This window comes from Furipterus horrens, unplaced genomic scaffold (assembly GCF_987537825.1).
Source record: "Furipterus horrens unplaced genomic scaffold, mFurHor1.1.pri manual_scaffold_12, whole genome shotgun sequence".
In the NCBI taxonomy this organism is placed as follows: Eukaryota; Metazoa; Chordata; class Mammalia; order Chiroptera; family Furipteridae; genus Furipterus; species Furipterus horrens.
In genome coordinates this window covers 48154475-48170891 of record NW_028327182.1, presented here as the reverse complement: position 1 = coordinate 48170891, position 16417 = coordinate 48154475, and the positions used below count along the sequence as shown (strand labels likewise).

General features: G+C 39.3%; 1 protein-coding gene across 1 annotated transcript in view; it reads right to left on the bottom strand.

Moving 5' to 3' along the window:
- Window positions 1-16417, bottom strand: part of GTF2F2 (general transcription factor IIF subunit 2) — a 216396-nt gene that overhangs the window by 163369 nt on the left and 36610 nt on the right. Inside the window, exon 3 of the mRNA XM_090258587.1 lies at window positions 3634-3652. Within this exon, the coding sequence (XP_090114713.1) occupies window positions 3634-3652 (19 nt within the window). The remainder of the gene's footprint in view (window positions 1-3633; window positions 3653-16417) is intronic.

Below are 16417 nucleotides of genomic sequence, written 5' to 3'. Positions count from 1 at the left end.
ACTTACCAAAATTGGTGAATTTTTGCATAGCCGTTTTAATACTGAAGATGGAAGACAATACACAACTTTTTCGGCATTATGCTTTATTACTTTCAGAAAGGTAAAAGAGGGATCCAAGAAGGCAGTGCAGGCAGTAAAGGATCACCTCTTTGCACAACGACATCAAAATTATAACTAAAATATAGAACAATCATTAACAAGAACCGTCAGAAATTGAGTTGAATGGAAGTCTGACAACTACCAAATTAAAGAAAACACATCCTTGGAGATGCGTACAAAGGGTGCAGATGCAGAATGGCGGGTCTCTCATCTCAGGAGCAGAGTCCCAGCCCAACACCAGGCCCCCAAAGTCTACAGTTCCAGGAGGGTAAGTCCCCAAACTTCTGCCTAGAAAAACCAGAAGCGATTGAGTTGGCAGAAAAAACTGCTGGAGCCCCGAACAGTTCCTCTTAAAGAACCCATACACGGACTCATCTACTCAGACTCATTCCCTCTGAGCTCCAGAACCGGGGTAGCAGATTGAAAGGCACCAAGAGCAAACAGGGAGGAACTAAAGTCTCTGGTGTCCAGGCCATTAGAAGCCATGGCCCCTTTTCTATACGCTTTCCCCAGCCAGAGCCTGCAAGCTAGTGCCATCAACCTTACTAACACTATTCAACCCGCCTTGGAGATTCCCAGAGACTACACCCCACCCAAATTATGGGTCCACCCAAGCTGCTTTCCATATGAATCGTCTTGGCTCCTGCTTCACAACCTCCTCAATCCTATCAAACAAGCAACAGCTGGCCTCACTGAGTTTAAGGCCCAGCATTAGCAGCAGCCAGCTTAGATTCATAGCTTGGCTTTACCTGGGAATCTCTTAAGCCTAACACAAGTAGTAGCCATCTCAGATTGCTTTTTAGCTCAGGGAGGGTGCCCCAGTCAAATCATAGGTGGGTGCTGACCCCGGCCTGCACCACCTGGGAAATCCCAGGGCCAACACACCCAGTGGGCAGCTACAGACCATGTTGGAGCATCACCATCCTGCCCCTGCAAAGCTGATCCTCCACAGAGTGCAGAGGTTGGTCAATGGTCACAGCCAGTCCTTTCAGCTGACTGGCCTGGGTAAATCTCTCCCATTGACCTGCCCACAACAAACAAGGCTCAACTAGAAGAGGAGGGTGTACCCAGCCCACATGAAGGGCACACCTCAAGTCCCCAACTTGAGTGATAGGGGAGGCTGTGCCACTGGACCCCACAGGTCACCTACTGCATTGGGCCATGCTACCAAGACACGGCATCAAAGCAGCTCTACCTAATACATAAAAACAAACACAGGGAGGCTGTCAAATTGAGGAGGCAAAGAAACATGGCCCAAATGAAAGTACAGAACAAATCCCCAGAAAAAGAACTACACGAAATGGAGATAGCCAACCTATCAGATGCAGAGTTCAAAATATTGATGATCAGGATGCTCAGAGAAATGATTGAGTACGGCCACAAAATGAAGGAAGAAGTAAAGGTTATACAAAGTGAAATAAAGAAAATACAGGGAACCAACAGTGATTGGAAGGAAGCTGGGATTCCAATAAACAATTTGGAAGAAAATGAAGAAATAAACATTCCCCCAGAACAGAAAGAAGAAACAAGAACTGAAAAAAATGAGAGGATTAGGAACTGCTTTGACAACTTTAAACATACCAACAACCAAATCACAGGGGTGCCAGAAGGTGAAGAGGAAGAGCAAGATATTGAAAACTGATGTTAAAAAATGATGAAAGAAAACTTCCCTAATTTGGCAAAGGAAATAATACATACAAAGCCAAGAAGCAGAGTCCGAAACCAGTTGGACCCAAGAGGACCACATCAAAGCATATCATAATTAAAATGACAAAGGTTAAAGATAAAGAGAGAACCTTAAAGGCAGCAAGAGAAAAGGGGAGAATTATCTACAAAGGATTTCCCATAAAACTATCAGCTGATTTCTCAAAAGAAACTTTGCAGGCGAGAAGGGACTGGCAAGAAGTATTCAAAGTGATGAAAGGCAAGGACCTACAACCAAGACTACCAGCAAAGCTATCATTTATAATGGAAGGACAGATTAAGTTGCTTCCCAAACAAGCTAAAGGAGTAATCATCACCAAGCCCTTATTATATGAAATGTTAAAGGAACACATTTAAGGAAAAGAAGATAAAAACTATGAATTGTAAAATGATAGTAATTTTACAATTATCAACAACTGTATCTAAAAAATGAAAACAAAAACAAATTAAGCAAACAACCAGAACAGGATCAGAATCATAGGTATGGGGATCATTTGGAGGGTTACTGGCTGGGTGAGGGAAGGAGGAGAAAGACGGAAATGGTGCTGGGATCAAGAAGCATAATTAGTAGAAACAAAATAGACAGGGGGGTGTTAAGAACAGCATAGGAAATGGTAAAGCCAAAGAACTTACATGCATGACTCATGGACATGAACTAATAAGATGGATGATTGCTGGAGAGAAGTGTGGTACTGGGCATGGGGGGGTGGTCAAAGGGGAAAAAACTGGGACAACTGTAACAGCATAAACAATAAAATATACTTTAAAAATGGTAAAAATGCAACTGAAACTCAAAAAATATTTGTGCAATATATGGAGAAGGTGATGTGACTAATTGGACATGTCAAACATGGTTTGCAAAGTTTTGTGCTGGAGATTTCTTGTTGGACAATGCTCCATGGTCAGGTAAACCAGTTAAAGTTGTTAGTGATCAAACTGAGACATTAGTTGATAACATTCAGTGTTATATCACACGAAAGACAGTCAACATGCTCAATATGCCCAAATCGATCAGATTATTGGTGAAAATGAAAAACATGTCTTTTATTTTACGGAAAAAACTCAATGGAGTTTTTGGCCAACCCAATATATGTATGTTTCTCCTAGAAAGTGCCTGGCACATAGAAGGAGAACAATATTTGCTAAATAAATGAATATTTTAAATATAATTAGGAAGCCAATGGTATTTGAAGGAAGAAAACTTAAACATTCCCAATAGCAAAGGATATAGTTCTTTTTAGATCTTAATGACTACTGTATGAGTAAATGGTGTGGTTTTATTTTTGAATATTTTAATATATACAACTAAATATTTATAAGGATACTGTACTCAATATTGAGATTTAGAATAGACATACTAGGTATTCTTTCAAAAATGATTCTTACTATACAATAGGTCTCCCCAAAAGAACATCAAATTTTACATCGAAGAGATTTATAAACATAAAATACTGATCTAGCAACCATGAAGGAAGAATAGGATGTGTTTATTAAATATCTCTCTACTGTATGACAGGTGGTTCAAATTATGTCTTGGACTTAATGGTCAAATCTAAAGCCCTCAAAAATCCAAATTAAATGCCTCTGCCACACTGAAACAATACTGACAGGGGATATTTAAGGTCAAAGTAGAAAAATGCTAAAAATGAACAACTAGAAAGTAGTCCATTCATCCACACAACAGTGGCATTCATACTATTGTGCTCTTGACCATTAGCTACTAGTTTGATGTGGAATTTTCCTGAATACAAACACCACCCATTCTTTACCATTAGTTATGCACAGTAAGATAATCTCATGTTGAAAATAAAATTTAAATAGAAATCTTACCTCAGTCCTTCCTTGATTCCTTAAAGAGAGAAAAGGAAAAATTTTTAATTATTTAGATTTCATGTTTTTTCCCTAATGTATGCTGAGAATTAAAAGAAATAACACTACTGCATATTCACATAAAATATTATATTTACAGAGCTTAATATTTACTCTTGGCTTTCAACTATCCTACCTATAATCCTATAGGAGAAACAAATGTCACATTAACCCAATATGAGTATTTTAAGTTTGTGTCAGTTAATACTATTACAAACTGTCCTAATATTATTTTATCCAAATAAGGATTTATTTACAATTCTTATATTTATTTCTGAGCATTTTTAGCATTCAGCAGCATGTGAATGCATATTTAATACAGATATACAGTATTTCAGCAAACTTTACTATCTGTTTTGTCTAAATAAAGATGTTTCCTTTACTTGACAAAACCTTAATGATCAAAATTAAATTTAACAATATTTTAAAATTATAAACAATTTGTCTACGCTATAAAAACAATATATGCCCATACATAAACATAAAGACAAGCCAAAATAAATTTTTAAATAGCCGTAATTCCACTGTTAAATTCTTGGTGCAGAAAATATCCTTTCAAGACTATTTCTATATATTTGATTTCATGTATTTAAGTGTTATTTTTTTTACAAATATGGAATCAATGTATACCTTATATAATAGTCTAATTTTTAAACAGTATATTAAACACCTATGATACGCAAAGTACTATGAGGTCCCTGTCCCCAACCAGTAGAAGTTATAAAAGCTATGCCTATGATTATAAAATGAGATCAATTTTAATATTTAATTAAGAGAGCCACAAAGTACCTGGATCAAAATTGAGTGAGAGATGAGGTCTAGAGCATGTGAACAGTCCAGGCTAAGAGAATAATCCAACTAAACACCAAAAATGAGAAGGTATCCAGCACACTGTTGCTACTGTTGCTAACATTGATGTGTAGGCCGATGTCAAGTGGTAAAAAGCATCTTAGGCCACTCTAAGGAGTCCAGAATCTTAAGTATATCTTACCATAGAATTTATCAGAATATTTATTTATTCATTTATTTTAATATGCTTTATTGATTATGCTGTTACAGTGGTCCAAATTTCTTTTCTCCTTGTTCACCTCCACCCAGTGATCCCCTCCCTCCAGTGTCCCCTTGCCTAGGTCCATGCCCACTGGTTGCGAATATACATCTTCTCAACGTCTTCCTGTCTACTCCACTCCCTCCTACTATGCTTCTTAATTCCTGTACCATCTCCCTCCCTTTACCCCCTTCCCCTTTCCTGCTGACCTCCCCCCATAATGTTCCCCATACCTATAATTCTTTTCCCACTCTCGTTGCCTACTTAGTTTGCCTTTGCTTCAGTTCCCTAGCTTCTGTTGTTGGTTGTTGTGATACAGTTTTCATTTTAATGTACATAGTTTTGATCTTCTTTCTTCAAAAAAAGTCCCTTTAACATTTCCTATAACAGTGGTTTGGATCTGATGAACTCCTTCAGTTTTACTTTGTCCTGGAAGCACTTTCTCTGCCCTTCTATTCTGAATGACAGCTTCACTGGAGAGAGTGATCATGGTTGTAGGCTTTTGCTTTTCATTACTTTGAATATTTCCTGCCAGTCCATCCCTTCTTGCCTGCAGAGTTTCTTTTGAGAAATTAGCTGAGAGTCTTATTGGGATCCCTTTGTACATAGTTCTCTTCTTCTCTCTTGCTGCTTTTAAGATTCTCTCTTTATCCTTAATCTCTGACATTTTGATTATAATGTGTCTTGGTGTGGTTCTCCCTGGGTCCAGTTTTTCTGGAACTCTCTGTGCTTCCTAGACCTGTAAATCTATTTCCTTCCCCAAGTTAAGGAAGCTCTGCTTCATTATTTTTTCACATAATTTTTCCATTTCTAGTTGTTCTTCACCTTCTGGCAACTCTATGATTCGAATGTTGGCCCTCTTATAGCTGCCCCATAGGTTTCTAAGCCTCTCCTCATTTTCCTCACTTATCGTTTCCTCTTTCTGTACTGGTTGACTTGTTTGTTCCTTCCCTATGTTCTGATTTGTTGATTTGATCCCTGGTTTTCTTTCCCTCACCACTAGTTTTGTATGTGTTTTTGTTCATTTCGGCAGGACTAGCCCTCATTCCTTCCCTGTCTTGCTTAAGATCTGCTGTTAGGACCATAAACATTTTTATAAGCAAAGCTCTGAACTGTGTCTCAGAGAGATTTCCTATCTGCTGCTTTGTTGGATTAGATATTTGCTGTCTGGTCAGCTGCGTCACCGGGATCTTTATCATGATCTGTGCCATCCTGACAGTTTTGTGTTTACCTTTTCTCCCTGAGCAGGGCTTTCACAACCTCCTATGCTATAGGGGGCAGAGCCTCGTGCACGTATCACAACTGGGCGAAACTTCTCACCATGCTGTGGCATTTTCTGTGGGGTAGGGGTCCAAGATGGATTCCTGCCGTTCACTCTCCACTGAAAGACTGGGAGCCTCCTCCTCCATCGCCACCCCCTCCAGGCCTCACAGTCCAAGGCAATGGGGGTCTGCCTTCCCCGGCGTTGGAATCGCAAGCTGACGGGTCTGGTCCGCAGCTGGGGGTGCTCCCCAGGCGCTTCTCATCTCCCCTAAATACGGGTGTCTCTGCTTACTGCCGTCCTGCCACCGTCGCCACTGCTGCCACCACCAGCACAGCTTGACCTCTCCTCCCCGGCTTCGCCCCTCCTACCCGTCCGTATGAGCACCACTTCTTTATAACTTGATATGATGAACTTCCATGTAGCTTTATCTTCTGGAACTTCTGGTTATTTCTGGTTTTGCAGAAGTTGTATTCCTTTTGCAGTAGTTGTGGACAGAGACGGAGCGTGTCAGTCTAGGCCTGCGTGTTGGCCGGAAGTCTCACAGAATATTTAATATATTAAAATGCGATGTCAATCTTATTTTTGTAGAAGATGTAGCTAGAATAGAGGGGCAGAAACTTTAAGATTTCACAAAAAATATGAATTTCCAGCTTCTCTTATAAAGATTTGAAAGGTCTGATAACAATGCACCGTCAATTCAGCATGGCAACAATCCCTTTGACATACAGATAGGCAGGCCCTGAATCCACTACAGTCTGTTCTGTTTCATTCTTGAACTTGGCTTCTAGAGGCATTTAATTTAGCTACCTTTAAGATACAGGCACTGTAGGCAAAGGCAAAGACACAGAAGGTATCTAAATAATGTTTACTGAACTGAATTGAAGCTGATGCAAAAACCAACACAAAAAGTAATAAAAGCTGAAACCAGGTAATGGTAGAATGCAAGGAAGAGTTTATGGTAGGGTATTTAAACTGTTAAATGGTAAGAAGTGACAGACGAGAAAGTGACTGGAAGTGAGGAGCAAGAGAAAAAGGATGGATTAAAGATCATGATGACATTTCTAGTCTGGGTGACTAGAAAATCATCCAGATGCAATTAGGAAACACTTGTTGTAAGGACAGCTTAATTTTCATATATAAAAATAAAATTATAATGGCATCTTAATGAAATAAGGGACTGATAAACTCTGGATGAGTTAATTTTCTAGAATAAAAATTAATCCTTGAAAAGTTAACACTTATTTTAAATGGATTACATATTCTTTTCTCTTGGTGTGTGAATATATGAAGCACATATGACCTTTTGAAGTTCTATATTGCAACTAAAATATACCCTTTCCATGATGACCTGTGGTTAAAATGATAAATATCATTAAAAAATGGTTAAGATGCTAAATATTTTATATATGTGTTATATGTATTTAATATTACATATATATAATTTAAAAAGAGGGGAGCCAGTTAGAAGCTTCTACTGGTTAAATTTTGGACAATTTGAACATTAGGATAAATGATGATGGTGACCCATCATATAAAACTGAAATCCATGAGTTCATACTAACATCGAAAAATAAATAAAGTAAAAAATTTGATGATGAATAGAATATTTACATAGTCTCAAAGTACCACCCCAAAGAACACTTAATATTTACAAAGGGGAAAAGAGTACATTTACAGTGAAAAAGCATATAGGACATGCCTTAATCAAGTTCAACGTTACAACTACCAATAAAGAGACAAAATGTAAACATGGAAACCTTGATAGAAAAAATTAAGTTTCATCTTTGTGACATTCTTGCCAAAAATGAATAACCCGAACCTAACCATTAAAAACATCAAACAAACTCAAGAGTACTGATATCCATATAGTATGCATGTCAAGGAAAAATTTCCAAATGTTCTAGATTTAAGAAAACTAGAGACCTGACAACAGAACACACATGACTCATTGACTGCATCCTTTTGCTTTGACAAACCTTGAATAAAGTCTAGTATTAGGTAATAGTACAATTTAATGCTAATCTACCGATTCTGTTACAGAAACAGGGGAGTCCAAAAATCCCCAGTGTTTGCGGCTGGGGGATGGGGAGAAGGAAGCAGCTTTTAGAATGCCTCCAGATGCCTGAGACTGTGGCTACTGTCTTTTTTTATGCAAAATGGCTTTAATGCATCCAAAGCCTCAGGTAGATGGGAGGGGACTTCGACCAGGGGATGGTATGGAGAAAGCACACAGAGCCTGCGTGAGGTTCTGTGAATGGTCAGAACTGGTTAGGACACCCCCTGCATCAGAGGACATAGTCAGGGATTTAAAAATAAGCGGCAGACATTTTAGCTAGGCTGACCGTGTGGATTTAACTGGGACTGATGGTGCAGTTTTAAGGAAGGGACATACCTTGCTGCTTTGAAAAGGAACTGACTGACCACGTGGATTACAAAAGGACTAACTATGCCGTTTACAAGGAGGCTGAGGATCCACGAGGTTCTGGATTAAAAGCTGGTGGACCCCATAACACAGACAAGGTCTCCCCAATCAGAACTGAATGTTTGGCAGCTACTGGTAAAGCTGAACTGTGTTTGGAAAGTAGAGAAAGAGTTTCTCTAACTTTTCTAAAACTAGCCTGGTTTGGTAGGGGGAAGGCAAGGATATGTGTTTATGGGTGTTTTAAAGAACATAAGACTTAACAACAGAAATCTGCAAATAACTAAATCTATATAACTGTTAAATAAACAATTCTTTTTCTTTTCACTAAACTCTGGTATTGAGAATTATAATTCTGGCGGTGGGCAATCAGGCCCCTGACTAAACAGCCCATGGGTTCTGTTTCAATTGGAGCAGCCCAGGGGTTCGGTAACAATTCGGAGGAGGGGTGTACTGTGATTTATGTTAGAGAATGTCATTGTTTATAGTAAAAAAAAAGTTCTTTATATTATTCCTCCAACTTTTGCAACTTCAGAATGTTTTAAAAGTATTAAATCATTTTTAAAGTATATTTTATTGATTATGCTGTTACAGTTGTCCCAATATTTTTCCCTTTGCTCCCCTCTGCCCAGTAACCCCCTTCCCTCCAGCAATCCCTCCCTCCTTAGTTCATGGCCATGTGTTATGCATGTAAGTTCTCTGACTTTGCCATTTCCTAACTATTCTAAACATCCCTCTGTCTATTTTGTTCCTACCAATATGCTTCCTGATCCCTGCACCACTTCCCCCTCTCTCCCTCTTCCTACTCCCAGCTGATAAGGCTCCAAATAATCCCCATATCTATGATTCTGTTCCTATTTTGTTTGCTTAGTTTGTCTTTGTTTTCATTTTTTAGATTCAATGTTAATAGTTGTGAGTTTGTTGTCATTTTAATTCTCATAGTTTTTACCTTCTTCTTCTTAAATAAGTCTCTTTAACATTTTATGTAATAATGGCTTGATGATGATGAATTTCTTTAGCTTTACCTTGTCTGTGAAGTACTTTAATCTGTCCTTCCATTCTAAATGACAGTTTTCCTGGATAGAATAATCTCGGTTGTAGGTCACCTTTTCATCACCTTGAATACTTTTTGCCAGCCCCTTCTTGCCTGCAGTTTCTTTTGAGAAATCAGCTGATAGTCTTACGGGAACTCCTTTGTAGGTAACTCTCCTCTTTTTTCTTGCTGTTTTTAAGGTTCTCTCTTTATCTTTAACCTTTGTGATTTTAATTATGATGTGTCTTGGTGTGGTCCTTTTTGAGTCCAACTAGTTTGGGACACTGTGCTTCCTGGACTTGTATACTACTATTTCTTTTGCCAAATTAGGGAAGTTTTCTTTCATCATTTTTTCAAATAGGTTTTCAATTTCTTGCTCTTCTTCTCCTTCTGGCACTCCTACTGTTATAGAATGGGGCCTCCCAGAAAACCCCAGACCCTGTGGTTTGGAGGATGGGGGAAGAAAACAGTTTTCAAGATTCCTTTGCATATCTATGGTTGGTAGCCAGGGTCTTAATTATGTAAATAGTATTGGTTCTTCCACAGCTGCAAGGAATAATGAGCAATGAATAAGCAAGGCCTGTGGAAGGTTCTGTGAATGGTCAGAACCAGTTACCACGCCTACTGCATCACAGGCCACGCTCAGGGATTTAAGGAGAGGGCAGCAGACATTTGGGAAAGAAGAAAAGAGAGGAAGAAAAGGAGAGTTCCACGTGGCTGGCAGAGGAGGAGAATTAAGCGGTTTACAAAGAGAAAGAGAATCACACAGTATTGCACAGAGTTAGAGGATAGATCCATGCTTTCTTTGCAAGGAAGCTGGGAATTCCACAGATCTAAATCCACCTAATCTTTAAATAAACACTTCTTTTTCTTTTCACCAAACTCTGGTGTTGAGAGTTATGCTTCTGGCGGCAGGTAATCGGGCCCCTCATAACTGAACAGTCTGTGGGGTTCTATAACACTATGATTCAGATGTTGGTACATTCAACGCGATTTCTGACAGTTCTGGCTCCTGTTCGTTCTTTATTTTATTTGTAATTTTGATGTGGTTGTGTGAAGAGGCAAGCCATGTCTGCCTATGCTGCCCTCTTGACTGGATCTTTGACTTTCATGGTCGACTATTCGAGTTCTGGCATCCGCTCTGCCATTTTTAGAGTAGATCTTCTGACTGGCTGGCCAGCCTAATTGCTGCAGATGGAGATGGGGTCAAGGTTCTTGGTGGATGCAAACAATGATTTGAAAAGACAACAGCAAGATGAAGGAACACAAGGCAATGTCCTGAACAAAGGCCTTCTTAGAGTTTGGGGCCAGGCTTGAAGGCACATGGATGCACTATAGTTCACCAACCTGGAATCTCCCCAAACTCCCCAAAAGTATAAATAATTTAAAAATGTACCCAGTTTACTTAATCCCTAAGGAATTTGAGAATGTTACTAAATTTTCTCTATACCAATGTTGAAATGAATATCCTTATATAATAACCTTTCAACCTTTCCCATTACTAACTTGTAACTTCCACAGGATAAGTTCCTAGAAATTGCTGGGTCAAAAGCATGGTATTTTATTATTACTATTTTTAGCCTTCTCATTATTCCAGTCCCGTGCTGCCAGATTATTTTGTCTTTCTATGACAAGAACTGAACATAATGCTTGCACTGTGAGCTAACTGGCAGAAAAAACAGTGGAATTTTTATTCTACTTTGCTCTGAGCAGCAGTATATGTGCGTGTATACAGATACACATATATGTTGCTGACTGCCCTTCAAACTCCTATCAATAGTATAACATTGTTCCAAGCTTAGTCAATTTTATAACAGAAAAATTATATCTCATTTTCCTGTTTTCAGATTTTTTATTATTAGTGGGCCCACATATGACATTGTTTAGAAACAAAGTTAAAAATTAAGTTTGAGGACTTCTGGCCAAGATGGAGGCTTAGACGGACACGCTAAGTCTCCCTCTACAACTAGAGAGGAATACAACTACTTCAAAACAAAGGATAACTAGAAATTCCAGAAAATAAAACTACACGGAAGCCCAACATATGAAGTTATAAACCAGCGGTGCCATTCGGGCAGGTAAGAGTTAAAGAGGGCAAAGCTGTTTGCGGAGCGGCGGGGGGCGAAAAATCCCGGCGGCAGTCAAGCCCCTGGCAGTGCGCGACCCCAGCGCTGGGGAGAGCCGCCACCGCATCGCCTTGAACAGTGAGGCCCAGGGGGGCGGGAGGACGGATCCCGGTCTCCTAGCTGAATAACTGTGTGAATCCATTTTGGACCCCCGCCCCCAAAGAAAGAAAGCACCACAGGGCTGCGAAATAGGTCGCAGACAGGCGCCGGTCGCTGACTTGTGACGACAAACGGCGCCGGTCGCTGGGTCATTACGAGTACACAGGCACTGCCCCCAACAGCCGGCCCAAGAAAACAAAACGCATCTGTCAAAATGTGGCAGACAACTATAGAAATCCCGGTGACACAGCTCACCAGGCAGCAGATAGAGAACCTGACAGATGAACAGATAAGAAACCTGTCAGAGGCTCAGTGCTGGGCCATTGTTATCAGGTGGCTTACAGAATTCACAAAAGAGCAGGAAAAAGATAAGAAAGAAGTGAAAAACTTTCATAACGAAAGGAACAAAACCGCATACGAGACAGATGGTGAGGAAAAAAAATCCAGAGTTCATTTCAACAAACTGGAATATGGAGAAGGAACAAGCAGTCAACCAATGCAGCGAGAGGAAATGGGAAGCAACAATGAGAGGATCAGAAACCTCTGGGACAGCTATAAAAGGCCCAACATAAGAATCATTGGTTTGCCAGAGAATGAGGAAGATGAAATAGAACTTGAAAAATTGAGTGAAAATATAATAAAGGAGAACTTCCCAGACTTGGGGAAGGGAATAGACTTGCAGATCCAGGAAGCAAGGAGAGTTCCCAAGAGACTGGACCCAGGGAGAACCACTCCAAGACACATTATAATCAAAATGTCAAAAATTAAAGATAAAGAGAGAATCTTAAAAGCAGCAAGAGAGAAGAAAAGAATTATGTACAAAGGGGTCCCGATTAGACTATCAGCTGACTTCTCAAGGGAAACCCTACAGGCAAGAAGGGACTGGCAAGAAATATTCAAAGTAATGAAAATCCAAAACCTACAACCACGAATACTCTATCCAGCGAAATTGTCATTCAGAATAGAAGGACAGAGAAAGTGTTTCCAGGACAAAATAAAACTGAAAGAGTTCATTAGATCCAAACCACTGTTATATGAGATGTTAAAGGGACTGATTTAAAAAACAGAAGCTAAGGAGATGAAACAAAGGCAAACTAAATAGGCAACGAGAGTGGAAAAGGAACCGTGGGTACGGGAAGCATATTGGGGGGAGGTCAACAGCGAGGGGGAATGGGGAAAGGGAGGGAGATGATATAGGAATTGGGGATCAAGGTAGGAGGGAATGGAATAGACGGAGAGAGGTTGGGAGGAACTGTATGCACAACTAATGGACATAATCTAAAAGGGGGGGACAACTGGAGGGAGGGGGGCCACCGGGTGGAGGGGAGCAGAGGGAAGGGAAATTGGCACAAATGTAATATTTTAATCACTAAAACACATTAAATCTGTAGACCAAAAAAAAAAAAAAATTAAGTTTGAGATAATCCATATTAATAGAGACTGCTATTATTGTTAGTAAAATAAAGCACGTATCCAAGATTTTGAAAACTGGAAGTTTTCTTGGCAGAATGTTGATGTGAAAAGATTGGTTTTAAATTAAACTAGCTAAAGCAAAACTATAAATTTACTGAAATGTGGTACATCAGATGTCCAAAGGTATAAAAAATAATCCAAGTACAATGATTTAGGAATAGCACGTAAGTTGCTTGACAAAAATGGCCCAAATCTTACTAACCTAAAAAAGGCTGTTACTCTCATCTTATTCATAACTGTACTCTTCTTTTCCAGGAATTAAAACAAAACCAAATTCCCAGCTGCATGTTTTCTCCCTGCCTTCTTGCCTCTCCAAAGTCCTCTTCACCACAGCCCTGTCTCTGCTGGAACAAACAACCACACCATGTATTGAACAGATCTTCCTAGCTTCTGGCTTGTTCCACAGCCAGCCGCTGCAACTTGACCTTGGGAGATTAGGGGGGAGGAGAAGTCCATACCCACACTTCATTAGTCCAATGAAGGATATCGTGTTTGTACTGTGTAGTATGTGTGGCCAAGACAGTAGGTAAACACTTAATGACTAAGTACTTTACATGCACTGTGATTCAATGAGGTATTAATACCATCTCCTTCTAACAGATCAGGAAACAGAGGGTACTTACTCACTGTACCCCAAGTCACACTGTTAATAAGTAACAAGGTTAGGATAAAGCCCAGAGCTGAATGACTCTAAAGTTCCTGTTTATACCCAGTATACCACACTGACTTTTCAAAACCTTAGTTGTTTTCATTTTTTACCCACATGTACTTTTGTATTAACCACAGATAACCCATAAACTGGTTAATCTCCCTCTAATAGTTGATTATACATCTTCTAGTCTTAAAAATACTTAAAAAACAAGTTTCACCTGGTGTGCCCTAAATCTTCTCTTAACAGTCATGTTACCTTCAAATGTTCCTCCTAGGGCACTGATATTTTTAGTTTTCTCATTATTTCTCACTCCACTGAATGAACTTATTTGTCCACATCTCTATGTGCAGCACTAAGAACTGAACATAATGTTTGCACTGTAAACTAACTGGCAAAGAAAAGAGTGGGGTTATCCTCCTACTTCACATTCTAAACAACAAACATCTATTACTGGAGCCTTTTGTTTTTAGCTACATAAGCTTGATGGCTCATATTTAGCTTGAACTGAACTAAAATTCTGATAATCTAGTTATGGTATACTGTTAAGACATTCCTCATTCATCCTACACTCATTTAATAGTGAATTTAGTAATTCTATAAGAGAAATGAAAACTGAGTAAATTACTAATATAAACAAGGTAGCAGGAGTACTAATATGGAATAAGCAGTTTTCCAGCATTTCCACAGCAATCTTAAGGATGCTAATTACTATAAGTCTGTTAAAAGGATCTAGATCTCCTATAAGACTAATTATGTATCATGTTAAGTAAAAATCTGCTAGAACTTTTATCTACATATAAAATACAAACACACACACTGCTCCTTATTTGCCTCTTATATTGACATAAACATCTCTCCTCACAGTATTCCCTTTTTTTAAAAAAAAATATTTATTTATTTATTTTTAGAGAGAGGGGAAAGGAGAAAGAGAGGAAGAGAAACATCACTGTATGGTTGCCTCTCACTCACGCCCCCAACTGGGAACCTGACATGTAACCTAGTTATGTGCCCTGACTGGGAATCGAACAAGCGACACACAATATTATCTTATAAGAAATTCTCATAGTTTACTTTGTCATCAATTGCCATTAAGGAAACAAACTTGAAAGTAGCATTTTAGGTCACCTGTACTGAGGATCTTTTTTTAAAGAGAATTGAGAGACTGGAATGAGAAAAAGAAGAAATAGAAGTACTGGCCATGTACCCCAAGGAGTAGAGAAAGGAAAATAGAGCAAAATAAACGAAAGCCTTAGAACTAAGTATAAGAAAAAATGACAAAGAGAACAAAATCAAAATTTTGTGTTCTGAAGTTACTGAAACTGAGCCTAAATGAGTTTGAGAAATATTTAGCTATGGTCAGTAGAATAGAGTAAAATGTTTTAAAACATTGTCCACATGAAGCATCATAATAATCTATATAGAGAGTGATCTGGAGCGTTAACTACCAAACTCTTACCCTTAGCAACCACTAAAGAGTGGGAAAACGTTCCTTTTTATTTTGTACAAAGGTAATATTTTAAAAGAAAAAGGTATATATTGCTTATATAATAAAACACTCATAATATACTCTATCTGTATGGGGTTTTGAGTAACCCCTAGAGGGGTCAACAATGCCAGCTTATAAAATCAAAATGGTATCAAATGAAGAATACACACACACGTTAACATTAAGGACAGACATATAGTTTATTGTCAAAACCAGAACACTCTACAGAGTGAAAGAGGGAACACTACTAATAATTACACAAGGAAAATGTGTAAACTGGGACTGATTCAGGCAAACCTGGGGGTATGGTCACCTTACATATATTAGATATAACTATATAAACCACGTGCTTTAAACTAAGGGAGAAAAAGAACTTGGAATTTTCTATCACAATGGCTAATAAAGAAAAACTGTGAGACTTTCAGTCACAATGGCGGCACAGGTAAACATGGCTTGCCACCTCACATGACAACATCAAAATTACAACTATATTACAGAACAACCATCACTCAGAACCAGCAGAAATCAAGTTGAATGGAAGTCTGAAAACTATGGAATTAAAGAAACCACATCCATCCAGACTGGTAGGAGGGGCAGTGACCTGGACCCAGCTGGTCCCACATATACATGTGGTGGATAAAAATTCAGGAGAGGTATCTTGGTCACGAGGAGTCCCAGCCCCAAACCAGGTCCACCAACCCAGGGTACCAGTACCAGGAAGATAAGTCCTCATAACTTCTGGCTGCAAAAATCACCAGGGATTGAGTCGGTGGAAGAAACAGCAGGAGTTCCAAACAGTTCCTCTTAAACAACCCACACACGAACTTACTCAGACTAACTCCTTCCGAACTCCAGCACCAGGGTAGCAGCTTGAAAGGCACCAGTGGCATGAATGGAGGAACTGAAGTCTCTGGCATCAAGGCAAGAGCTGGCATCAAGACAGAAAGGCAGGCAGAGCCAAGACCTGGCAGGCTGATGCCATACCTGAGACTCCATCAACCTGGCTAACACTATTTGCCCTGCCCAGGTTCTGTCCCACCCAGTTTATAGGTGTTAACAGTAGCTTTTCCACACAATGGACGAACTTGACTCACGCTTCATACTTCCTAAATCCTTTCAAACAAGCAATAGCTGGCCTCAGTGAG